Source organism: Hoplias malabaricus, chromosome 15, assembly GCF_029633855.1.
Source record: "Hoplias malabaricus isolate fHopMal1 chromosome 15, fHopMal1.hap1, whole genome shotgun sequence".
Classification (NCBI taxonomy): Eukaryota; Metazoa; Chordata; class Actinopteri; order Characiformes; family Erythrinidae; genus Hoplias; species Hoplias malabaricus.
In genome coordinates, this window is record NC_089814.1 from 7,164,991 (window position 1) to 7,191,554 (window position 26,564).

Below are 26,564 nucleotides of genomic sequence, written 5' to 3' on the forward strand. Positions count from 1 at the left end.
GTCTCTCTTTCTCTCTCTGTGTCTGTCTCTCTTTCTCTCTCTGTGTCTGTCTCTCTTTCTCTCTCTGTGTCTGTCTCTCTTTCTCTCTCTGTGTCTGTCTCTCTTTCTCTCTCTCTGTGTCTGTCTCTCTTTCTCTCTCTCTGTGTCTGTCTCTCTTTCTCTCTCTCTGTGTCTGTCTCTCTTTCTCTCTCTCTGTGTCTGTCTCTCTTTCTCTCTCTCTGTGTCTGTCTCTCTTTCTCTCTCTCTGTGTCTGTCTCTCTTTCTCTCTCTCTGTGTCTGTCTCTCTTTCTCTCTCTCTGTGTCTGTCTCTCTTTCTCTCTCTCTGTGTCTGTCTCTCTTTCTCTCTCTCTGTGTCTGTCTCTCTTTCTCTCTCTCTGTGTCTGTCTCTCTTTCTCTCTCTCTGTGTCTGTCTCTCTTTCTCTCTCTCTGTGTCTGTCTCTCTTTCTCTCTCTCTGTGTCTCTCTCTTTCTCTCTCTCTGTGTCTGTCTCTCTTTCTCTCTCTCTGTGTCTGTCTCTCTTTCTCTCTCTCTGTGTCTGTCTCTCTTTCTCTCTCTCTGTGTCTGTCTCTCTTTCTCTTTCTCTCTCTCTGTGTCTGTCTCTCTTTCTCTTTCTCTCTCTCTGTGTCTGTCTCTCTTTCTCTCTCTCTGTGTCTGTCTCTCTTTCTCTCTCTCTGTGTCTGTCTCTCTTTCTCTCTCTCTGTGTCTGTCTCTCTTTCTCTCTCTCTGTGTCTGTCTCTCTTTCTCTCTCTCTGTGTCTGTCTCTCTTTCTCTTTCTCTCTCTCTGTGTCTGTCTCTCTTTCTCTCTCTCTGTGTCTGTCTCTCTTTCTCTTTCTCTCTCTCTGTGTCTGTCTCTCTTTCTCTTTCTCTCTCTCTGTGTCTCTCTCTTTCTCTTTCTCTCTCTGTGTCTGTCTCTCTTTCTCTTTCTCTCTCTCTGTCTGTCTCTCTTTCTCTTTCTCTCTCTCTGTCTGTCTCTCTTTCTCTTTCTCTCTCTCTGTCTGTCTCTCTTTCTCTTTCTCTCTCTCTCTGTGTCTGTTTCTCTCGCTCTGTGTCTGTCTCTCTTTCTCTCTCTCTGTCTGTTTCTGTCCATCACACACTCTCTCTCTGTCTCTGTATGGCTCTCTCTTTCTCTCTCTGTGTCTCTCTCTCTCTCTCTCTTTCTCTTTTTCTCTTTATAAACAACCCCTAACTAAGAGGTCTGGAGATCTCCAGTGGAGGATCCTACATGGGGTCATAGCAGTGAACTCTTTTGTGTCTGTGATAAATCCAGAAGTCAGTGATAGGTGTGTTTTTTGTGGGCTCAGAGAGACCATCTTTCACTGTTTTTTAGAGTGTTCAAGGCTTAAGTTCCTTTTTCTGACACTTGAGTTTTTATTTTTGAAATGTGGGGAAATTTTTAACTCTTGTGCTTTTATTTTTGGGGCTGGGTATCGACAAAAAGACCGTGTTAAGTGGCAGCTGCTTAATTTCATAGTGGGTCAGGCAAAACTGGCGATATACAACTCCAGGAGAAATAAAATGGAGGACAAATCTGGTCAGGAGGTTTTACCTCTGTTCTTGTCCCTGGTAAAGTCCAGAAATTTCTTTGAGTTTGGTTTTTACAAAACTCTGAATAACATTGAAGGTTTTGAGCTGGAATGGTGTTGTAATGATCTCCTGTGCAGGGTTGAGGAGGGAGAGCTGATCTTCACAAGCCCTTTGAGCTGAATGCTTTAATTGATACTGTGTTTATGTCTGTGATGTCGTACTGTGTTTGTTTACTGTTATATGTGTTTATGGATGGTTGAATAAATGTTATGTTTTTAAAAATCAAAAAAAAATCTTTTTCTCTTTCTCTGTGTCTGTCTCTCTCTCTCTCTCGCTCTGTCTGTCTCTTTCTCTCTCTTGCCCTCTCTCTCTCTGTGTCTGTCTCTCTTTCTCTCTCTGTCTGTTTCTGTCCATCACACACTCTCTCTCTGTGTCTCTGATTGGGTCTCTCTTTCTCTCTGTGTCTGTGTCTCTTTCTCTCTCTCTCTCTCTCTCTCTGTCTAAACACATGTGCTCTTTAACCCTCAGAGTTATCCCTATACCTTCAGTTAAACTTATGTAATTATTTTAAAGGGATGACCTAATGTTACATAATGATTTGAGGTTTATTTGAGGCCTGAAAAGGATTTTACTCGTTGTGCTGCATTTTGTGTTGAAAATGAAATGTTTCTTCTGTGAGGTCTACAACGTGTGTCATTCTCTTTCAGTCATTTACTTTATCCTTTATTTCAGACTTTGAGTCTTGGGTGGCAATGATTAATGATTTAAAATCAACAAATCCACTCATTTACAGTCAGTTTTATCTTTGTTCAGCCCCACCGTCAGGAACAGGTTCCAAGGCCTTCGTAAAGATGGAATCTGGACCAACCTGAAAGCTTTATGTTCTATAAACGTAGATCCTTGTCCCTCTGTTTGCTTCCTCTGTTTGTACACCAAACATACGGAGAGAAATGAGAAAATTTCAAACTCCAAATTCAGTTTTCAGGGGGTTGTCTCATTCAAACTGCACTTCATCAGCGTGACATCATATATTTCCAAAAACCTTACGATAAATATGAGCGGACACTTCAGAAATGTCTTGAGACTCTCAAAAAAAACTGTGCTCTCATATAAATGTGGGTCAGCACTAAGACCATGTTTAACAGAGGAAAAACAGGCAATTAGCACAAAGTGATGAGTGATTAAACAATGGCAGAAACGTGAAAGAGAATTGAGTGAAAATGTCTAAAATCCAGAGCTGCTGCTCCTTGCTCCTCCCTGCTGTGGGCTCAGGTCGGTGGAACACTGGCTCCCTATCATTTAAGGAACATACGCTAAAAACCGGCTGATCTGAACAGAGCTGTTTGGTCAGAGGGAGAATGCTGCTGTAGGCTTTGATCCTTGTGGCATTTTGAACAAAGCAGATGACAGGCGTTATATTAATATACACCTTGTAATAGTTGTCTCCAAAACCACGTACAAATATCCTGGCCATCCCTACTGTACTGACAGCACCTCTAATGTCATATTTATAGTTGTAGTAAGCAGTTTTAAATATAATAGTTGTTTTTCCACAAAGAGCAGCAGAGCTTTATTAAAACCCAGGTGACTTGCTTAATCCCAGTGATGGGCTTTTGAGTGGATTAGGGTGTGTATTTATGGTCCTGATGCTCAAATTGAAGAGATTAGTTAAGATAAGTTTTACACACACACACACACACACACACAGAGAGGAGTGAAAATCCTTAATTTCCTGTTTTTGAGGCCTCCAGTCCACCTGGGGGCCATTAGCCCAAATCCTTGCCTTTATTTATTTATTTATTTGCAATTTATATTTTATTTGCACATGTAATCAGGTTCACACGTAGAAACTAAGGCTCATGGTACACACGTAAACCAAGAAGGAAGGAAAGAAAACAAATCTAAATGCAGTTTAACACAGTTCTTCGAGGTGTGTTCTCCAGTGCAAACTAAATGTCAGTCGCGTGTGACGTTTATTCACTCGGTGGTGGTGCAGAATAAGGCCGAGCGTGATTTTTACACGTCACCTCCTCGGTCTTGGTTATCTGTGTTATGATGGTTAGTGTTTGTTTTGCCATGTCACTGCACAGAGACGAGGAAGTTTTGAGTTTGAGAGACATCTGTTTGAAGATGCTCTCTGTTCCTCCTTTGGCTAAGGGTTATCTCTCATATTGAGAATGATGACAGGGCGTTACGCTCTGTATGATTTAAAAACAAGGTTCCTGTCGGTTGTTCTCTGTGAGAGTTTACAACTAGGACCACTGTCTAGAAACAAGACCCTTGGGAAACAACCAGTATTTTGTGGCCTTAAAGTCTTAAAGACTCTCTAAGTTTACTGATTAAATACGGCACAAAGAAAACGAAGAGGAAAGAGAACTGAGGGAAAATGGATAAAAGGCAAAGTGGCTGCTCCTTGCTTCTGAACTATGGCTCTTTCCTATTTAAAGGAACAGGTGAATTTGTCCATTTTTGAAGGAGTAGTTGGGCAGTAATTTAAACTTACCCCTACCCACAAGTTCATACTAGGTTTGCTGGTTTGACTGTCCTCGAACAAGGTGGGGTTTTCTTCACTCTGCTCTTGCCAATGAGAAACAGTAGGAAAACACACACTGTTCATTGCCTAGATCCGGCTGCTGCTCTTAAATAAACACCCCAAGTGTCTTCCCAAAGATACACAACACTGAGCAAAAGCATATCAAGAGCTTGTTGCATCTCATGTTACTAATAGATAGATACTTTATTGATCCCAGAGGGAAATTCACATTATTGATGGTGTAATGTGAGAAAATGCTAAATAAAAGATGGACAGCTCCAGAAATGAACAATAAATTATTAATTAAACAAAAAATGTTTTAATAAATAACTCCACTATTACACAATGCTCCTGACTGTCAGTATCGGCAGGTACAAAAACACACACTTGTACTAGGTTTGGAAAAAATGAGTATTTATACATTCCTAATAGGGGTGACTGATACGGCCCTAAAATAATATCGTGATATTTCAGCGTATTTTGATGTTAACGATATTTTTGGCGATACGAAAAAACACTGAAAAATAATTTCAAGAACACACTATTGCCACAAAATGTTTAAAATAAAATTGATTAAATTTTACTTTAGTACAAAGCCAACGATTTCAAACATTTAGAAGAAACAATAAATAAATGTGTAAACGTTTGCTTATTCTGTAAACAACCGTAATTACCAAGATTCTGACATTGTATAAAAAATATTTTGAATATTGATATTATTTCCAAATTTTTGAACGTAGAACAAATTTCCACCGTACCCGTCTCTGTACCTAAATGACTCGTAATGAATGTACACCATTTTTACGTGTAACGGCATGATGTCATTACGTAAACACGTCAGAATATCACGATTATCCTGATATTGACCTTATTTTTATAGTTTATATTATTGCACACGCTACGATAAAGCACAGCCCTAATTCCTAGTGCAAATGATATATTTATGCGGTAAAATAGCGTGACATTTTTGTTTTTTCTGCCATAGCGCACACTCCTATCTACAAGAATAAGTAAAGGTACATTGCAATGCAAAAAGACTTTAACAATGACTAATAGTTTTTTGCAGACTTTAGATAACAGTCCTAAACCACATTGGAAAATCTGAGTGAGGTTTTGTTGAAGTGTTTATTCACAGATTTGGTGACCGTTTACCTCTTGTTCGTTAGCCATATTAGCATCGCACCGTCCAGTTTAAAGTTGAAAACAAATGTTTAGAGTTTAAACATGTCGTGGCTGAGTGACCGGGGAAGAGGAAGACTAGCTTTTTTTCTACAGCTCTTCCCCCACCCTGTGCTGTCTTCACTGTCCTGTGTGTTCTGAAATATTTTCCTGATCGTAGCGGCTGATAGCTGTTGTACATTTCCGTTAGAGATGTTCAGTAATTCCCCCTGCGTGAGCAAAGGGGGCATGAACGTGGGTGTTTGGCCAGATGTTTTCTCTTCAGAGTCTGTGTTATTGACCCCAGTGGATTGTTTAGTCTGACATGTTCACAAGATTAACCCCTTAAACACCAGGTGTGTCATAAGAAACTACTATGAATGATTCAGGATCTAATATCAGTTCAGTAACCCACATAGGCTTTAGGTCTGTGAAACTAACCATGACCATAAGGTTTGACATCATCTCAGTTTAGTCAAAAACTAGTGTTGATCAAGTCTAGACTCGACTGTGGCAGGACATAAGTTTCAGTATCTTTTCTTTACTTCTCCTGCTTTTTCTGTCTATCTTTCAAAATGTCGGTTTGTTCGTCTTCTGTCTGTTTTGTGTTTGTGTTCTGCTCCGTCTCTTGTTTTCAGGGCACCTCTGTGTCCCAGTCTTCCTCATAGACTGTTTATTTGTTTGCGATGTTACTTTGTGAAGTGGAAGATATATGACTCCATGTCTCTAACATCTGTAACAGTGTTTACATCACTCTGTTTGGAGCTCTCTTTTGTTACACCACGAGGCCTGTGTAGCTGGGTTTTTACGGCAGAGTCGCTGCACTTCCGGGGACTGGGGCTTTCTGTTGTTGAGGAGAAATTGAGCAAGCTTTTAACTTGAATCATAGCGACTCTGCCTCACGTCCCTGTCTGCTCTCTACAAGCCAGACTCTGACGTTACACCCGTAGCAAAACAAAGAGCTCAGGCTCAGAGGCTGAGTGAGAACGAAAGTGTGAGATTGGACAGTTGTTAAAGCGAAGTGTGTGAAGCTGAACAAATATTGGATACAAATATGGAACAATGACGTTTAATCTTCAGCTAGTGATTGGGGGGATTTGGAGGTAAAGGATGTGATTGGAGGGTGGATGGATTAAGGGAAGCATGTTGTTGAATATGTTAAAAAGTGAAGGGTACGTCGAGTCGAATTCTGAAAGGAATCGTGTGATTGAATGAAGCATTGCGACTGGACAGATGAAGATACCATGTGATTGGATGAATGATGTAACCCACTTCCTTCCGCAGTGCTTAGACTGCAGATGAAGGTCATGCAACGTTAGTTGAATGTGTGTGTGTTAGTACTCACCAACTTCCTGTGTTCAAAAACATTATGCACTCTTCTGGTTTATAAACCTCCACTTGCCCACTTTCTCATGTTGTTTTTGCCTTGCAGCTTATCCACCAGCTCTGAGTACACAGACTAACACTGCTTTATTCATTTAGAATCATTGGAGAGGTTATTTGCTTAAAATAAAATCTAAAATTAGCATTAACCCAAACCCACATTCAGGTTTGAAGGAGCAGAAAGGAGCAGCAAAAAGTAATGGGATGAAATAACATAATAATGAGTTACGTTTACAGTTTTTCCTTTAATCGCTTGAATAAGTCTGTTGTTCATTTATTATTCACATGGTTTAATAGAGTTGCTATGGATTATTGAGTAAATACTGTACATTTTTACAATAACTACTCTCAATTATTAAAGGAGCCCATAATAAGACACTTATTCAGTGCCTGTGCAGCTTAATTAGTGGGTGTTCAAACCACAAGCCTGCACTCTCTCTCCAACCAGACCACCCAGTCAGTCAGTTCTTTTGTGGGCTTCTACCAGCAAACGTGGGATAAAACGTGCCGTTCCGAGTCTGCTCTGCTTTTGATGTCAAGTTCTGAGACTTCAGAGTTGCCCCGCCCCTTCATCTGTGTCTCTCCAATCACAGCGCTGGAACTGCGCTTGTGTGAGTGCACTGAATGAAAACGACTAACTAGTAGAACTAGAGAAAACTCAGTAACCACTATGATGCTAATCAACTAATAAGTTCTGTAGTTGAGAATGTGAAATGTGGAGCTCTTAGATGTTTAGCCGTCAAGTTATACCCTTTACATTATGATGAAGTATAAAGAGATAACGTACTAAAGATGGTTCTCCAAGTCTCTCCAGTTTCCTGAAGTTCTATGAAGCCTATGACCCATGTCCACTCTGGTTGAGTTGTGCAGAAGCAATGATGAAGGATTTGGCCTTGTTCCAGGGTGTTTACACTCATCTAATAAAGATGACACACCATGACGAGTCCTGTTTGTTTACAGTGTACACTGCAGCACGGCTCGGTGACAGCCGTCTGTGATACACGCTGTTTGGTTTGGGGCTGAAGAAAGGGCAGTGGAAGGTCAAACACCGGGGACTTATCTGCTTAAAGTGATAATTTGGTGTTATTCTTGGACTGGAGCTTCAAAGTTGGAGTTAACAAGTAATGACTCAAAGGCCCCAATTAACATCATCATAATTCAAGACCAGATTCTCACGCACTCACTTCCAGGAACTTTTAAAGGGGACATTCGTTATCACTTTACACAAGTGAGCACAGTTCTGGGGTCTTAAAGGCTAAGCAGCAGCGATATGAAAGTGTCAAACAAATAAATCCAGTGGGATTTGAGTTCCTAACTTGTGTTTATTGATAGTCAGAAAACATGTTATTTCTTACTAATTGAAGGAATAAGGTTTAAAAGAACGTTGGTCCCCCCCCAACGGTGTTGGGAAACTCTAATAGGCGTCTTGCCTGTGACGTAGATGGTGGACAACAACTCTAGAAGCTGCACTTAATTTAATGCAAAATGACGAATGTGTTGTTTTTGGCTGCAATCATTCAATGTACAGTGGGACATCTGTGAACAAATGGCCCAAAGATCCCAAAATATCCAGAAAATTGACTAAATTTGTCAACTTTAAACGGGCACTTTGGAAAGGACCCTCCGCTCACTCCGTTATCTGTAGCTCATTTCACTGGCGCTTTTCCAACAATATGGGCATGTAAGGACACCAACGAAAGGTGTTCAAGAGCCTCTGTAACATGGAGGTAAACAGGGTAAGGACACTCACTTCGCCTGTTTTAGTTGGTGTTAGTTAACGTTAGCTTGACTCGCTAAACTCGGTGTCTCAGATTATACTCGGCTACGTAGCTGCATTACGGAGGTTTATAGCGTCGGATGAATTCGAGTTCGACTTCGATCACATTTACAAGAATAACGGTACCTCTAAATTTGAGTTTAACTTATTGCTAGGCTATTGTCATGAATAATGTTGGTTATTTAGCTAGATACTGTCATAACAGTCAGTCATAACGGTGTTTTTCGGCTGTTGTCCACCAGTGACGTCACGGCTGCGTTCAAGAATTTCAGTAGCGAGCTCGGGTTTTTCCGTCAATTTAATGAAATTGTCAGTTTTAAAGCAAATTAAGCTGCTATTTTCATTTTAATTCATACTTATATCTGTCAGTCACTACAATATTGTGGAATATTCATGGAGGTCCATTAAGTGGTGCTTAGCCTTTAATGAAAACTCTGATATGTTTTGGTCAGTAGGTCAGAAACCACAAAAATGAGTCTATTTACAATTCCTGAGAAGGCCAAGTACGACTAAATTGGTTGTTCACTATATGTGCATATTAAATATGGGGACATTGGAGCCCACAACTCAAACACTGAAATAAACAACATCTGTGAGATCTGCCGAAGTCAGAAACCTGAAATACAACAAGCCTTTCCTTATTTTTTTGGCTGCTGCTTTACACATTACAATTGTCCTGCTTCCTTGTCTGAGTCTCTATAATCACAGCGTTGGATTGCGTTTATACGAGAGTCTGGTTCCCATAACTTTCAGTATCTGAACAATATGATGTTTGATAGCATCATTGTTTTATCTTTTCGTGTGAAGACTTTCATCTCCCTGGTTTCAGTAGAATTGCTGGATGAGCAGGTCTCCAAATATATTTGTAGCCAAAGGAATATTTATGCAGTGACAGCACCATTCAAGTCATTTGTTAAAAATAATTGAATGGAAATAAATGTCATCTGTGACCCCTCACTTTGAAACCCCTGCTGTGACATTGTTATCACATGGGCGCGCACACATCGCATGGCCATCTTGAAATCTTTCTTCCATGCTGAGGTTTGATCACTAATAGCTTCATTAACAGAGAGAGATTAGGAGGCTAGTCCTCCTCTGTGTTTGAGAGAGAAATATCCCACAGAATAAGCAGTAAAATGAACTCCAGGACTGATGTCTAAAACCTTATTTTGTCTTCCAGGCCAAGAATAAAGAGACCGGTGCCCTCGCTGCTGCCAAGGTGATTGAGACGAAGAGTGAGGAGGAGCTGGAGGACTACATGGTGGAGATTGATATCTTGGCGTCATGTGACCATCATTACATAGTGAAGCTCCTGGACGCGTTCTTCTATGAACACAAGCTGTGGGTGAGTTTGTGGTGAATTATAGGAAACAACAGGATTGAAGTAAACAGACATTTTTTGGTGACTATTATTTTACAACTAGCTGAGCAGCATCTCTGGAGGGGGTTGATGAATTTTCCCTGTGTCAGTGTGGGTTTCCTCTGCGTAGTTCAGTTTCCTAACGTTGCCCAAAAACACACCATGAACAGGATGAAATTAAAGAATAAATGAACTGCTCTCTCTCCAATAACACGAGTCCCAATTGCTGTAAAACCACACTAGAAGCTTGTTGGTGTGGAGACAGAACTGGCTCTTTCAGTGACCCCAGTAAAGAAATAATCAGAGACATTCACCTCTCATTTGTCCCATGTGCATTTAATCGACTGTAGCCTTTATTGTTCCAGTGAATTTGATACCAGACTGGTTTAACTTCCCAAACCCTGTTAGAAACCTCTATCCGTCCAGAAAAGGTTATTTCTAATTCTGGAGCTTCACCAGACCACAGGCAAAACTCTACAGTCCCAGGAGGCAATGTCTGACGAACAGATCTTCTCAGAGGCTTCTGCTCTGCCCAGATCTCTCCATGGGGCTGGAATTGTCATAGTTCAGGGAAGACTAGGCAACTTCAGCCACTTTTGAATTACAGGATTTTACAGGACACCGTGAGGCCCTGTGTTTGTCTCTGAGACAATGGTCAAATATTTGACGGTGATTTCCTGGCTGCTTCAAGAAGAAATAACAAAACTCCCCAACTTTATACAGATTCATGAACTGAAAAACCACACATAAAAGTGTAAGTGAGCAGGAACTCTTTGGAATGAGTTCTACTAATTTTTTTTATTTTTTTACATTCAAAAAAGGGGGGGGGGTGACTGAGAGACAGTCCCTGTGTAATCTTCAGAAGCTGTGGAATTTGACAGAAAGATGTGAAGAAACACGTAAAGTCTGACATTCACTCCTTTCTCTCTCTCTCTCTCTCACACACACACACACACACACACAGAATTGTTGTTCGTTCATGAATGGCGTGTCTTGTATCTGTTGAATCCGGTTCAAATTCAGTTCATTCTTACAACATTGGCACCAAAATGAATACAAATTATTTTTTTTCATGTAATTTTAAATAGAAGCATTGTGGAAAGGCTTATACATGTTCTATAAGCAGGTTTTATATACACAGTTAAAGAGGCAAATCTTATCTGCATCAGGTTTGAAGAAAAGGTTTCTGTCAGAACCGTTTTTTAAAAAAAAAAAAAAAATACCCAGAAAATCAGATATTGATTAAATGGATATTTTCCACACCACTGTCTATTCATACAGTCTCCATTCAGAAACCTCTGCCCTGATCCAGAGCCAAAAAACACTGTTAGGCAAATGATTATGAACCATTACAGATATTACCACATCACACTTTCAAGCCAAGAGGCTATTATTAAACCTGGAGGTCTTAAAGAGACAGCGCTACAGATTATTGAACACAAATTCCCTCTCTTTTTCGCATTTCCTCTTTAACGAATGTCTTCATGGTTGTGAATTTTGAAATGGTTTTGAGCGTTTTTAATCACATACCAGTCAAAACCACTGCAAAATAGAGGAGTAACAGCTTCGTTTACTAATCTCAGCTTTTTAAAATAGAGGAACTCTCAGTCTCATGGTGCTGGTGGTTTCTGCAGGGTGTTTTTTTCCAGCATTTGAAGAGCAGGCCTTTTTAAAAAAAAAAAAAGCATAGCTGGAATTCCTCAGAGGGAAAGGTACTGTTCTCTCACTCAGAAGTCAGAAACTTTGTGTTTACACCCCAAACACAGCCAGAGCTGTGACCTGATATTATTTGAGTTTAGCCAGGGTCAGTGGCCTGCCGTCTCCGAAACCGAGATGGACATTTTAGGAAGCACAAAAGTCAAATGCTTAGATTGAAGCACTGTGATGATCTACTGTCTAATATTCAGAAAGTGTAAAATGTGACATACTGGTGTGAAACAACTTGTCGAGTGTGAGGAAGGTCTATTAGGTACACACACATATACACACCCATACCTGCTGGCTTCTTTTTCACCTGCTTCTTAAGCAGGCTTTCCATTCCACCTTAAAAATACAGACGTAAATTTTTGGGAGCGCGCACATTTTTATTTTACATTTCTGCTCCACCACTGTTCTGCCTTAGCAGCTACTTTCTGGTCCTTAAACCTGCTGCACTATTTAAAGGCTAAGCACCACTTAAAGGACCTCCATGAATATTCCACATTATTTTAGTTACTGACATATATAAGTATGAATTAAAATGAAAACAGCAGCTTAATTTGCTTTAAAACTGACAATTTTATTAAATTGACGGAAAAACCCGAGCTCGCTACGGAAATTCTTGAACGCAACCGTGACGTCACTGGTGGACAACAGCTGAACAACGCCGCGGTAAAACACCGTTATGACTGACTGTTATGACAGTATCTAGCTAAATAACCAACATTATTCATGACAATAGCCTAGCAATAAGCTAAACTCAAATGTAGAGGTACCGTTATTCTTGTAAATGTGATCGAAGTCGAACTCGAATTCATCCGACACTATAAACCTCCGTAATGCAGCTACGTAGCCGAGTATAATCTGAGACACCGAGTTTAGCGAGTCAAGCTAACGTTAACTAACACCAACTAAAACAGGCGAAGTGAGTGTCCTTACCCTGTTTACCTCCATGTTACAGAGGCTCTTGAACACCTTTCGTTGGTGTCCTTACATGCCCATATTGTTGGAAAAGCGCCAGTGAAATGAGCTACAGATAACGGAGTGAGCGGATGGTCCTTTCCAAAGTGCCCGTTTAAAGTGGACAAATTTAGTCCATTTTCTGGATGTTTTGGGATCTTTGGGCCATTTGTTCACAGATGTCCCACTGTACATTGAATGATTGCAGCCAAAAACAACACACCTTTTCATCATTTTGCATTAAATTAAGTGCAGCTTCTAGAGTTGTTGTCCACCATCTACGTCACAGGCAAGACGCCTATTAGAGTTTCCCAACACCGTTGGGGGGGACCAACGGTCTTTTAAACCTTATTCCTTCAATTAGTAAGAAATAACATGTTTTCTGACTATCAATAAACACAAGTTAGGAACTCAAATTCCACTGGATTTATTTGTTTGACACTTTCATAGAGCTGGTGCTTAGCCTTTAAGGTGGAATGGACAGCTTATATAAGTCAACGTCAGTGTTTTAAAGCATAAGCATGGCTGTGTTTAGGATGTTAATACAATAATTTACAACTTGCAAATTTTAATATAAAGATGAAATAAACCCATTTCTGTTTTAGGGTACTATTGGACGTGATTAATTGCCCATGGGTTACTGAGATCATTTCTATTTTTAAAGGTGCTTCACTGTGACTTTATTTCTGTAATAATCAGCCATGTCAGTGTTATTTATTTTCCTCTGCCTTTGAGAAAATCACCAGCTTATTTACATACTGATTTTCACCTCTGTACTCCTCTGAATCCATTTTAGTCCCAATGTTGTTTGTGGATCCACCAGAGACCTTCCTGAATTGTTGAAATTGCTTTCCATGGTTCCCTCAGCCATTGACTTTTTCTGGATAGTAAACTTTCCTCTCTGTATGCTGCCTGGGAGTGAGTTATCACGAAACAGGAACTAAAATCACTGACTAAAGCTAGATCAACTTCAGTGGCATCTCGCGGATTTGGTTGCCATGTTGTGACACACTGGAAACTCCCTCATCCTGTAGGGCTGGGCAATTAATCCAAAACGTGAAGTGTTGAAATCAACACTTGTAATCTGCATAAACTTGTCTATATTGTTTATTTTTATTCTGTTGTGTTCCCCACTCTGTGTTTGTTCATGTACTGTTCCTTTAAAACCACGCTACCAAGCTGTAGTCACATGATTCTGCCCTTGTCTGCTACATGGAAGCAACAAAATAATAATAATAATAATAATCGAAATAATATTTAATTAATTGTTATTGTGGTAAAATGTCAAATTAATTGTGATATTGATTTGCGCTCATATCGCCCAGCACTACTGCTTGTATATAATTGCTGTTGGGATGTGGGGTTCATGACCGAGGAGATGTCTAATGATTTATTACAAATGCGCCCAATGGGACGACAGATACATAGTGCAGTTTCTGTAGTGCTGAACCCAGAGTAGCATCTTTAAGGTAAAAATATTACGTAGTGTCCTTTAAGACGTATGTTTTAGGTATTTCCCAGCCCTGGTTATTTTCCCAGCATTGTTTTGGTTTAGAGTTCACTGTAACTTTCTACGGACATTTGTTTAGTACTAGATTTCCTTTCATTCTGCAGTGTAAAGTGTGGGTTCACTGTGTGTGGACGGTCTGACACAGAGGCCAACTGTAAAGCAGAAGTTTATTTTGATCTAACTTTTTTCTTTTTTTTGTAAACACTTAGTCTTATAAACATTTCTAATGCCGTCTCAATGCCTTATGATTGGCTAATGCTCATGTCACATGAGTACAAACGTTTACAGAAATAAGAATTACAGGCTATTATATCTATAGCAGTTTATGGAAAAAACATTTTTTTCACGCTGAAATAGACAAACACGCGCTCCCAAGCGTACACACACCACAGGCTCTCAAACATACTTGTCTGAGTGTGTGAGCCAGTTGCCAGGACAACCCCCACGCTGCACCGTAAAGCATGTGTGTTTGGGTGTGGACAAGGCTTTCAGCTGCCGACTGTGTTTACAGGGCTCTGGCGGGGGGGGGACACAAGGAAACGGCAGCACTTCGTCTGACAGAAGGAGCTTGTTCTCTACACTGTGTGAGGTGCACCGCAGTGTCCACATTGACAGGAAATGAATAGAACAGCAGAACATCTTTACGGTACACAGAGCCCCTTAGTTTTATTTAGCTGAATTAGTCTCACCAAGAGAACTTCTAACGTAACGTTACAGTTGCGTTCACTAAACCCCTCCCCTAAATACCAATCGTTCAGTTGTAGCTTAGCAACTGTAACCCAGCCCAGGCATATCTGACATTTTCAGGACTTACTGTACTTGTGGGGTGCTTGTAAAGAAGATCCTGTTCCTCAGATTTGGAAAGTGAAATGTTGCCTATTTGTAAAATGGAAAACATGATGGAAGTGTAGCATCTGGTTTAAACAGTGTACAAATGCTTTGCCTTTTAATCCTGTCAGAAAATCACACATCAGCAAAGTGTTTAAGTCGATAAGAGTGCTAAAAATATATAATAAAAACAGCTGTTTGCTTACTGCCAGCTTTGGGAAATAACCCAGTGGGGCGTGCTCACTGAATGGTGTAGTTAAGATGTATTTGAACTAGGGCTGTGCCGTATCATGTGCAGTAATATCACCAGCGTTTTTTAAAACGGTAAAAATTAATATCGTGATTATCATGAAATTCTGACCTGGTTACGTAATGACATCATGCAGTTACATGTGATATGGTGTACGTTGATTGTGTAAGTCGTTTAGGCACAGCGAAAGGTACGGTGGAAATTTGCTCTGCGTACAGAAATTTGACGAGTGACTTACGTCGTGTGGAGGTGGTTTGGAAATAAAATACAGGGGGTCCTCGACTTACGACGTTGATCCGTTCCTACGTCGCGTCGTAAACCGATTTTCAGTGTAAGTCGGAACTTACGTACATACTGTACGTAAATAACATACTGTAAGCACTTATTCTATCCTCACACCTACCCTCCTCAGTCCCGAGTCGCGTAACCGTGTATTCTTCTGCCGCGCCGCGCACACCAAACACGAAGTTCACGTTACGACGTTTACGACGCAAAACCACTTAAGTCGAAAGAAGGCTTTATGCAGTAAATGGGAGATGAAACATCGTAACTCGGGACTGACGTAATCCGAGGACCTCCTGTATCAATATGCTAAATATTCGGACAATGTCAGAATCTTGGTAAGTTACGGTTGTTTACCAAATAAGCCAATGTTTACACATTTGTTGTCTCGTCTGAATTTTTTAAATTGTTAGATTTGTGCTAAAATAAAATGTAATTAAATATTATTTAAATAAGAAATGAATATATTAATGAAAAATAATTAATATAAAATGTATTTTGTTGCAAGTGTGTTGACATATGTGTTTTGGCATATCGCCAAGAATATCGTTATTGTCAAAACACCCTGAAATATTGTGATATTATTTTAGGGCCATATCGCCCACCCCTATTTTTTTACACTGCATAGCACATGTTATTTACATTTCCAAACGTTTCAAGAAAGCATTCAATCAGTGAATTCAGAAAATACTCAAATCCTTACACTGGAGACCGGTCTGTTACAGAATAGACTTTAAGGTGTTATTACTGGTTATAAATGTCTAAATGGGGTAGGAGCAGTGTGTTTATCAGATCTGCTGCAAAGATCAGAGCCGAGTGGAGCTCTCAGATCTTTAGGAACTAGAGTTAGTCCTGACTCAGGTGGAAACTAAACACGGAGAAGCAGCGTTTTGCTCCGGCGCCGCTCTTAAACGGAACCAGCCGACTGGGAACATTAGAAGAGCCCTGACACTTTTAAATCAAGACTGAAACGTTCCTGTTTGAGCAGCTACAGCTCGGTTTAAAACACTCAGGACTTTTATTCTGTAACGGCACTGTAGTTCTTTATATTTATTGTATCATTTTAAATTGTTTGAATCATTTTTATCATGTTTTCTTTTACTCTTTTCGTGTATTTCCTTTTATTTTAATTGTTCTAATGGAATTTTTATTCTGGCTTTTAATTTAACTGGGTTTTTTTTCCTGTAAAACATTTTGAATGGCTCCTGTATGAAAGGTGCTCTAAGTAAACTTGCCTTGCCTTAAAACAGCACTTTATCTTCTTCAGGTGAAGCATTTTAAAATGCTTTGAAAGGCTTAGCACAGTGTGTTTTTATATTAAACCCATTTTAATGTGATGTTAATAATAACGAAAGGTTATTCATTTTCCGAGTAGTCTCCAGGTAACCCAGTAACTACTGTAATAATGAAGCTAATCCAGCTGTAATAGGTCAGCAGGCAGAAGCACGGACACTCGCTGTCTTTTCCGCGAGCTCTGAGCTGGAGGAAGAGTGTAAGAGCTCAGTGTGTGGAGAACAATGCAGCCTGTAGTGTGTGTGCAGCGTGAGAAACATGAGGCCTTTGGAAAGTGCTCACATTTTAAGAAGCACAGGCACACGAACAGAACGGCAAAATGGCTTCATTCATACAGCAGCTAAAAAGGCAGCAACTGAAAATTAATTCCACCTCCTCATCAAACCGTGTCTCTGTTCCCTCAGGAATGTCATCGTCATTTCATTACACTTCCTTTGCGCCCAGTGTCCTGTAGAAATGGCTGCGTTCATTCACAATGCTAGGGTTAAAACTTGAGTGTCAGCCATTAATTATTGGCTCTTTAAAACCAATGATCCCTAAACTGTCAGAAATTCTTTACTAAATGTAGTTTAAACATGGTGTGTTCTCCTTTTGGAACATTAGCGGTTTGATTCAGGGACTACAAACTGTCTCTGTGACTGTAGAGAAGAAGCATTGTATCTCTCGCCTAAAACAGTAGTTCAGCCAAGTCTCCAGTTTGATTAGCCTCAGACCCCAGGACTGTGTAAACAGTGTGTTTAATGTCTGTAGTTTTGAGTGGACATCACAAAGCTGGTTGTGTCTGTCCTTTTTTTTTTTTTTCCAGTTTTAGATGTTTAGTGTTTTATTAAACTCCATGAAGCCCAAGGCAGGTCTGCACTCGTTATTGATTCATTGGTTGAGTTTTCGTGTAGTATCCAGCGATGTTGAAAAAGCAACACATCTGTGGAATTCCCCTTTTAAATGAGGCACCACTGGTTCTTTGTGTCATCTGCTCAAATCTCAGGAGGAAAGACACAAACCAAACTGATGTGGTGTTAACAGGCGCCCATCAATGTTTGGTCTCACAGTGCGTCTTGGCTATTTCTGTAGTTTAAGGAAACTTTTTTGGCAGGGTATCACTTTTTAATGAAACTGAAGGTAGGTGATCGGTCATCTGGATCATCAGATAAACTAAAGCATAATCTGACGCTTGATAGAATCTGAGCTGGAGTGGATCTTCAGATCTGTTTTCCTTGTTTTTTAAAGGGTGGTGTGTGTGTGTTGTCTTAAACCTGTTTAAGGCACTTGACAGAAGGTGTGTGTGTGTGTGTTGTCCGACTGGCTAGGCTGCCTTCCTTACCTAAGGTAAGTGGCATGTGTGTCATCCAGAATATTCCATGAATCTGAAAAGAAAATAAAAGCTCTGATACAAATCGACCCAAAGCTCGGCAATCGCTTTCCTTTGAGGCGAAAAACTTGGGTAGTGCATTACTTCATCAGACTCTGTGTGTGTGTGTGTGAGAGATGGAGGGTGTTTACCAGGAAACACAAGGGTTTGTTGAAGTGATCTGGAATGTGACTTGACCTGTTCACATTCAGTCGTGACTGAGCCATCTTTACAGTACAGATACCTTTCATCTGACTGACTCGGGGCCTGAGTGTTTACAGACAGACGTCATAATCCCACTGATTCACATTTGTCTTCCACTGGTTATAAACACAGAAAGAACTAAATTCATTGTATTATTGACTGTCCGTTAAGAGATTCCCTCAGGAAACAACAGTGGTCCTTTTCTGGCAGTGCTCCAAAGAATGCTGTTTGGTGGTTTTATTATTATTTGCTATTTAATATTATATTTGTGTGTGTGTGGCAAAATACAACAGCAGCCCAGAGGTAGCTTATTTCAATAAGGAACTGGGAGTATAGAAGCATATATATTGAATTATTACTTTTCTTTTGACTGCGAGTGTACTTCTGGCTCACTTTTTGGCAGACCCCTCACTGACCCAAAGCAGATCTTTGGTGGAGGCTGATCTGTGTTCAGCAAAACTCCCAGGAGTCCTGTGTGTGTAATGTTGTTGTTATTATTGTTATTATCATTATTAACACAGGCAGAGTTCAGAAAAACCGAACCTTTAGACTCTGTAGGAGACCTGTTTTAACTTATTACCTTCTGCAACCCTGATCTGACACTGTCCACCACGTTCTGATGGACGTTTTCCCGCTTTATCAGTCGTCCAGCTGACAGTACTTTTACCACACACTTGATGATAAACGTGCTGAAAACAAAAAATAAATACCTTTCTTTTGTTATGGCACGGCTCCACAGTTTGTCTCATCATCGGCAGCTTGTGTAACGATGAGCTCATGGCAGAGACATGGAAGTGATGGATCAGTGTCTTACGTAGTTTTGCCTTTTACTCCAAATGAAATCCATCAGCCGACGCATGCTGGTGTGAGAAATTCGTTTCCACATCTGCTGTGAATTTTTGATAGTGATTCTGCACTGGACTCAATGTTTTCATGGTTTTAAAATTCTGACCTCACCCTATTACTTTTATGAACCATCCTAGAATTGTTCACTGAATAGCGCCCCCCGGTGGAGCAGTCTGTGAACGTGAGTGAGTATGAGAGATATGTCCCCTTGGTGTCATGGAGGAAGCTCAGCAGAAAACATTTTATACAAACAGTCAATTTAGCCGTGACAACTGCCTTCCTGCCTCAGAATTTAGGACATTTCCGACTGAGGCGTGAGGGCCTCATTACGTTGTTTGTGTGTGTTAGGAGGCTGACTGATATAGTGTTGGGTTGGGTGGGTTTTTGTCATCCACAAAACATCATTTCCCTTATTTGTTTTGCTTCATCATGTAATTATAACTCTTGTTCCTCTCTGCTTTGTGTTAAAATGTCATGCTGAATGAACCAATAGAACTGCTCCAGAATTTCTTAGATATTTTCTTAGATTAACTTCCATTCCAAGTTAGGAATTTTTTTTTTTCCTCTCCCCCGTTTTGGATCTTCTTGTTCTGATAGTGTCTGCTTGTGTTTTTGTAGTGTAGTGCAGAGTATGAGGGGAGGAAATAAGAGACGCAATCTTTGGCAGCGCTGCAAAAATTTACAGCATCCAGCTAGTCTTTATTTATTAACATATTTATCTATTTTTCTTACTTATTGCTTTTCTTCTGTCAGATTTGGCCTCAGCCTCATAGTTGGAATGTGGCCTGTGTGTCTTGGAGGCCGGGAAGAAACATAGTGTCATTGTATTATCACCTTCATCACTAAATAAACATGCGAGCGCACACACACACTGAGGGGAGTCTTCAGGGAAATGAGCTGTTGAGAAGTTGATTCCTCCAGAGTCAATGTACTTTGTGTTTGGCTAAATATTGATATTTGTACACTAGAGCCACAAAGCTAATGTAGCTAACCAGTTATCAGTCTTTCCTCTAATTCTGGCCGCTGCCGTATATGGTGCAATTCCGCTCCCTCTCTTTGCCAATCACATTGGGTAAAACAATAAAACTTAAGATCAAGCCTTAGTAGGGCATTTAAACATCAGTCTTGCAAGAAATCACACATCTAAACAATATTTAAGCATCTCTAACAGTGTTGTAATTCTTTGTGTGAAAAACTGCATGTGGAACACAACACATTTCCATTTCACGACAGATATTTCCCTCAGTGTAAAAGTTAGCTTAGCGGTTAGCTTCCTTTTCTCTGAGGGGGAAATCTACCACCATTTTAATCCTTACATGTAGAGTACGGATACCAACACAGGACAAACATAATCTCATTGTGAACCTCTCAAAACCACTGAATGTGGTAGCAACTGTCTCGTTTGACTGTCACAAGCAGGGGAGGTGGCTGAAGTTAGGTGGCGCTAGTAATCTTAGCAGCATTGGCACCTACTTAAACAAAAGCGTTTTTATCTAAAAACACATTTTCTTTCAAAGTCAAGCAAGTCTTGGACATTACTCTACACATATTTGACTCCTGAAAAATGTTGATTTGAGTGAGTAAAGTACTTCTATTTATTTACAGTTAGCTAAGATTTCCAATATTGTAATTAAAGTGGCCGGAACTTGGGGTAATTACGCTAGCATAGTGAAGGTGAGCTGCACACAGTCCTCAAACTGTGTTAAATACAATCTAAAGTGCCTGTAGCTCAGGGGCTAGCTGTTATCGAGGATTCACGATGAATTTACATAAAAATAATTGGGTGTAGTGTGGATGAAAGTTACATAAATCAGACTGAAGCTAAGGGGAACACAGTTCCATATTAAGAAATTCGTTAACCTCTTCTGGTTTGCTCTCCTTTCAGATCATGATCGAGTTTTGTCCAGGTGGAGCCGTGGACGCCACCATGTTAGGTAAACCCTCTGTTTTCTCCAGAGCGTGTTTTATATTGTTTCTTCTCTTTTTATTGAAATTCACCCTCTACCTTTAATCTTGTGATTGCTGGTGAACTTCTTGGACAGGATATTGCTTTTTTTATTGTTATTATTTTTTTTTTCCTCAAAGTTGTAATGAAAATGTGCCCTCAGTTGACCTCAGATGGTTTTGTTTTTGGAGATTAGGTTTAAAAAGTCTGCGATGTTTTCTTTGAGTCAAACTGTGAATACAACCATACAATGAAATTTGATCTCTGCATTTAACATAAGTGGCAGTGAACACACACATTTTGGTGTGTTCTCCCTGTGTCTGCGTGGGTTTTCCGGCTTCCTCTCACAGTCCAAGAACACACAGTGCTAGGTGAATTGGCTCAGATTGTCCCTAGGTTTGAAGGTGTGAGTGTGTGTCGCCCCGTGAGGGATTGGTGCCCCCTCCAGGGTGTGTTCCTGCCTGGTGCCCTTCGATTCTGGGTAGCTTCCGGACCCACCGCAACCCTGAACTGTTCTGGGACCTGTTAATCACCCACTTTGGGGATCAGAAATGGAAGAAGCATCCACTCTTTCTTCCTTTTAAGAACTTTGCTGTTAGGATTTGGTAGCATACCCCCATGAGAACATCGTGAAGTCAGGTACTGATTGTAAACTTGTACGCTGAGCACTCCAACCAACTTAAGCTGATCCCAAATGTGTTGGATTGAGCTCCGTCAAGAAATCACAGTCCCACGTGGCATTGAGCATGATTAACTTAGGCCCACGTTTCTAGTCGTTTCAGAGCCTTCCATTCCATTTGAGCTTTTCTGTTCTGTCCACAGTTCAGTGCATCTTTTATATATAGTGTATTTTAACGTAAGTCAGTCTGTCAATGTCAGGCGTATGTGCCCGTTAAGTAATGACCTTGGAAATACACTCATTCATTTAAGGCCTTAAGAGCTTTTAGATGCAGTGTAAACACTGTGTGTGGTTTAAAAGACTGCTCTGGAAGAGTCAAGCTCCTTCTTTGACTCTGCCTTTGTTTTTCTGTGTGTTTTCCTTCAGAGCTGGACCGAGGCTTGACAGAGAAGCAGATCCAGGTGATCTGCAGACAGATGCTGGAGGCTCTGGATTATCTCCACAGTATGAAGATCATCCACAGAGACTTGAAGGCTGGAAACATCCTCCTCACACTTGACGGAGATATCAAGCTAGGTGTGTGTCAACAGAGAGAGAAAGACTGTGGGCTTTATGCATTATTTGTATTGGTATTTGTTGTGTGCTGTACTTAGTTTATTTCACTGAAAATATGTCCACACCCTCTGTTTATATGCTCTAAAAGTTATTTTTATTTTAGAATTCAATGTTAAAAACACACACACACACACACACACACACAACTATTTGTTGTCATGATACTGAAATTGGGATTTATTTTACGTGCTTGTTGTTTTCTTGTCCTGTATGGTTTTATTTGGGTTATGAGAGTGTAGTGTCCTGATGGGAAATGCAGTCAGCAGAGCTCTCCTGACTAAAACCACAAAACCAGCAAATACAGCATAATCTCAGCTCATCAGAACTAACCCGCCCTCTCCTTCTGTCACGCACACAGGAAAACACCATGCCAATATTTTAAAAATACTTTTCTGGACGTTATATTTGACATTTCTTTTTCAGCATGTGACAACTGCTATAAAACACAGAATACATATTAATATACTTGTATTAGTAATTGAATGTGTTATATAATTAGTCAAAGGCATGGGTGTACTTTTAGGTCATTGCATTAATTGTCCTTGTCCTTATTATAAATGAGTTCTGTTGAGTTTTATAGCACAGGGTTTTTCACAAATGGCAAATCCTGCCCATCCTACTTTCATTTAGGTCCTTTAAGCATTTATGCAATTAATATTATGCATCATAGTGAAGGCTGTTTACTGACCAGACTCTTTCTTAAAAGGATAGGTTTCAGTTTGATGGCGTTGTGTGTCCAGTAATGGCTTTTTGAAATGTCAAGCCAGAAAGAACAGAACAGATCTTAGTTCTGTTCCCCGTTACATCACTCATCTGCCGCCTTGTTTTTCAGCCGTTACACAACTCAAAACACACTGACTCCCTTCTTTGCGATTTTTATTTATTTATTTTTTAAATAGTAAAAGTATATGAAGATTTCAGGGGGTAGCAACAGTTTAAATGATATTAATTGGTGGGAAATAGACTTCCATTACTTGGAAAATACATTGTCTTCGTCAAACAAAACCTAAGATCTTATTTAAAAAAGAAAGGAGACTTTACCAACTCCTCCTCGTTAACTAGGTGTCCTCAGTCACATGTCGTCACCTACCTAGGAGGCTGAAACCAAGCGTGTGCTTCCTCTGAGGCCTGTGATGCCAGCCACCACTTCTTTTTGAACTGCAGCAAATTGAACACCACTGTACTGCTCCATGCTCAGAGCTGACAGATATGTTCACTGGTAGTCACTAGACTTGTAAGCCAACTTTTCTTCTTCTGACTGTCATTACAGCGGATTTTGGTGTGTCAGCCAAAAACAGCAAAACCCTCCAAAGAAGAGACTCTTTCATCGGGACACCGTACTGGTAAGTGAACTCAACCTTAAAGAGCCTACATTATAGACGTTTGAATTCTCACACGGACACAGTTTGCTCAATGAACTACACACACTAGTGTCTTGTCATTTCTCAGATAATGATTGACTTGTGATCTTGTAAAAGGTCATTTGGCTCTCCTCCAGAGACTTTAAGAAACATATTCCTTTAAATAGAAAAGAGTACTGTGATGTAAAGCGCTCCCTTCCATAGTTACGGAAAGATTTCTTAACCGTGGTTGTGAAAGAAGCCAGATGTCTCCATGTCTGCAATACAAATATAACCACCTTATTTATCATCCACCACCACCAGTGAAAATATGTGACCTCTTGTTGTTTTTATGTATTTAACAAGATTAAAATTTCTCAAAGATTATCTCAGTACGTTGGAGTTATTCCACTCTGTAAACAGTTTAAAAACCTTTAAAAATGCTGTCTCTACGTTGTCTCATGGTGCTGGGTTTATTTGGTATTCATTTTTCGAGCTGCCTTCATGTTCGGAAACGGCTCAGCATCTGAGAGTCCGCGTCCGTGTGTCCTTCACGTGTGTGAATCTCTCTAAGCTTCTCTATATTTCCGTGTAATCATTGACTAATGGGCCTTGCGTAATCCAGAATCCCGAATACCTCTGCTGCCTTGAGTTAGTTTTCTACCTTCGTACCAATGAATAATGAAATGTAATGAAGGAGCAAAAAATGACAGAAATGAATCTGTGTTCAAAGTTCATCTTAAAGTCACAGCTAAAACAGTTGTGTTCTTATGGACCCTTTGCAGGGGATTTCTCCCTTTGATTTCCCTGACTTAAGTAAGTGTGTGTGTGTGTGTTTACAGGATGGCCCCCGAGGTGGTGATGTGTGAGACCACTAAGGATGCACCGTATGATTATAAAGCAGATATCTGGTCACTGGGGATCACTCTGATTGAACTAGCACAGATTGAACCCCCCCACCATGAGCTCAACCCAATGAGGGTCCTGCTGAAGATCGCCAAGTCTGACCCACCCACGCTGGACCAGCCTTCGAAATGGTAAACCAGCAAACCTCCAGACTCTGAGACCGTGCTGCTCTTAGGCTCAAACACACTCATAAATCTCTTAAAATTAAAATGTGCCAGAGGGGGTTCCTTGGAAGGACGCCATAACAAGCACTTGTGGTTCTCTAAGGAACCTTTTAATAAATGGTTTGAGCGTTGAGCACTTGCCAAGATATTTTTGCAGCATGTGGCATGTTTTTTCATCACAGTCATCCAGTTGTGTGTGTGTGTGTGTGTGTGTGTGTGTGTGTGTGTGTGTATGTGGCATATGCCCATTTTAAACTAGTGAAACATACGTTTGTTTGGTTTGTTTATTCATTGAGTCATATAACCAGTGTTATTTCTGCAGTGTTATTGACCCTCTGCCTCTAATACACACGAGGAAAGCCACACATCTCTGTACCCAGGCTGATCTCAGATGGCCAAAAGACGGTAGAATCGTGTGCTGTGGTCACAGGGGTCCAAGTTCCAGGTAGCTTTAAAAAAAACAAAAAAAAAGGGATGTGGTGTTTTCTGTGCATCCAGATCATCACTGATAGGTGCAAATACATCATCTCTCCTGGTGTGGGGTGGTGCATCAGTGACCACAGACCGGGTGATTTGCCTATCGTTGATGTCCAAAGAACAACACGCATCTACATTTTTGCCCTTTTTTGTTTTAACCCTTTAGCTGCTCTACACACCGTAGTAAATCCTCCAAAAACAACGTTGAACAAACGCTTTTTATGTGAACACTGTTTGGACTTTTAAAGGTACAGCAGTGGCGTTAAAGCCCAGTTGTGTTCCCTAAACGTACATTACATTCTCTTCTCCAGAAGGAGAGGTGAACATTTGTAAGATATCTTTATCGAACTGTGTAAAATGAAACAACAACTTCTGGGGATTAAATGGGGTGTGTGACGTCAATAAAAATGTTAAAATCTACAATTTAAAGTGGAATAAGGTAGAGTGATGTCCCCTGATTAATGGTGTAGTAGCTGTAGCTTTTGAGGGTACCACCACAGTGACTTCTTTCTCTGAGAGTGTAGCTGTTGTTAAGTTGTTGTAAGGTGATGTAACAGAGTGGAAAACATGCCTCTGTCCCGACTTATTTGGTGTGTGTTGCAGGATTCAAATTCTAAATGTGTTTATGTACACACAATTCAATTACATTGTCCGGTGAAAACACTGGAAATATGTTCTTTGTGCTTTTTGTCCGTTAAATCGAGCTTCAAGAGATTTAACAAACTGCAGATCCTAGTTTTTATTGCGTTTTACAGAATGTCCCCACTTTCCTGGAAATCGAGAAAGAGGGAGAGAGAGAGGGAGGGAGAGAATGAATGTGATTCAGTCCTTTAACTATGAGATGTTATGATCTGTGTATTGTCTTCTGTGATGTTTGATTTCTTTGAGAATGTTCACTCGGTGTTTTGTTCATTGTAAGCTCTTTAATTTCACTCATCTCAGTGTAAAGCTTAGTCTTGTCAAAAGGAAATTTACTGAAGGATCCTAAGGGTTAAATAAAGGCATTAGAAATTCAATTGGAAAAGTGTAATTGTCATTTCACTGTCCACAACCTCTCATAGCGCCAACTAGTGGATATATCAGTCACCCACATACTGCAACCCCTGATGAGTGTTAAAACCCATCTCTGTATGTTTCAGTTTGAATGTAATGAGCAGTGGGAGTAAGAACTTTGGTGTTGGCAAAGCTCTGTAGGGGATTTTGGGGTTTGGTTTTTATCAAGTGTAATTAGAAGACCTCGAGGGCTTTACCTACGCTCTTTAGCTAATGTACCAGCACTGTGTGTGTGTTTAAGGTCGCTGGACTTCAAGGATTTCCTGAAAACGGCTTTGGATAAGAATCCTGAGGCGAGGCCAACAGCCACTCAGCTTCTGGAGGTGAGTGACAGAGTTTATAAGTCACACTTTATAGTCTGTCATACAGCTTTAATCCACAAAAAAAAAACATCAATTTATCAGAATTTGTCCGACTCAGAGTGGCTCGCCCGTAAAGCTAGAGGGGGAACTGTGAATAAACAGGAGTCTTTAGAGAGGGCAGTCACTCCTT

The 26,564-nt window shown here is 40.3% G+C and overlaps 1 protein-coding gene across 1 annotated transcript in view; it reads left to right on the forward strand.

Moving 5' to 3' along the window:
• The window catches only part of stk10 (serine/threonine kinase 10), a 63,205-nt gene that overhangs the window by 11,786 nt on the left and 24,855 nt on the right, over positions 1-26,564 (forward strand). Inside the window, exons 2-7 of the mRNA XM_066645944.1 lie at positions 9,555-9,719; positions 20,839-20,887; positions 21,944-22,093; positions 23,403-23,475; positions 24,315-24,509; positions 26,314-26,395. Coding sequence (XP_066502041.1) covers positions 9,555-9,719; positions 20,839-20,887; positions 21,944-22,093; positions 23,403-23,475; positions 24,315-24,509; positions 26,314-26,395 — 714 coding nt within the window. The remainder of the gene's footprint in view (positions 1-9,554; positions 9,720-20,838; positions 20,888-21,943; positions 22,094-23,402; positions 23,476-24,314; positions 24,510-26,313; positions 26,396-26,564) is intronic.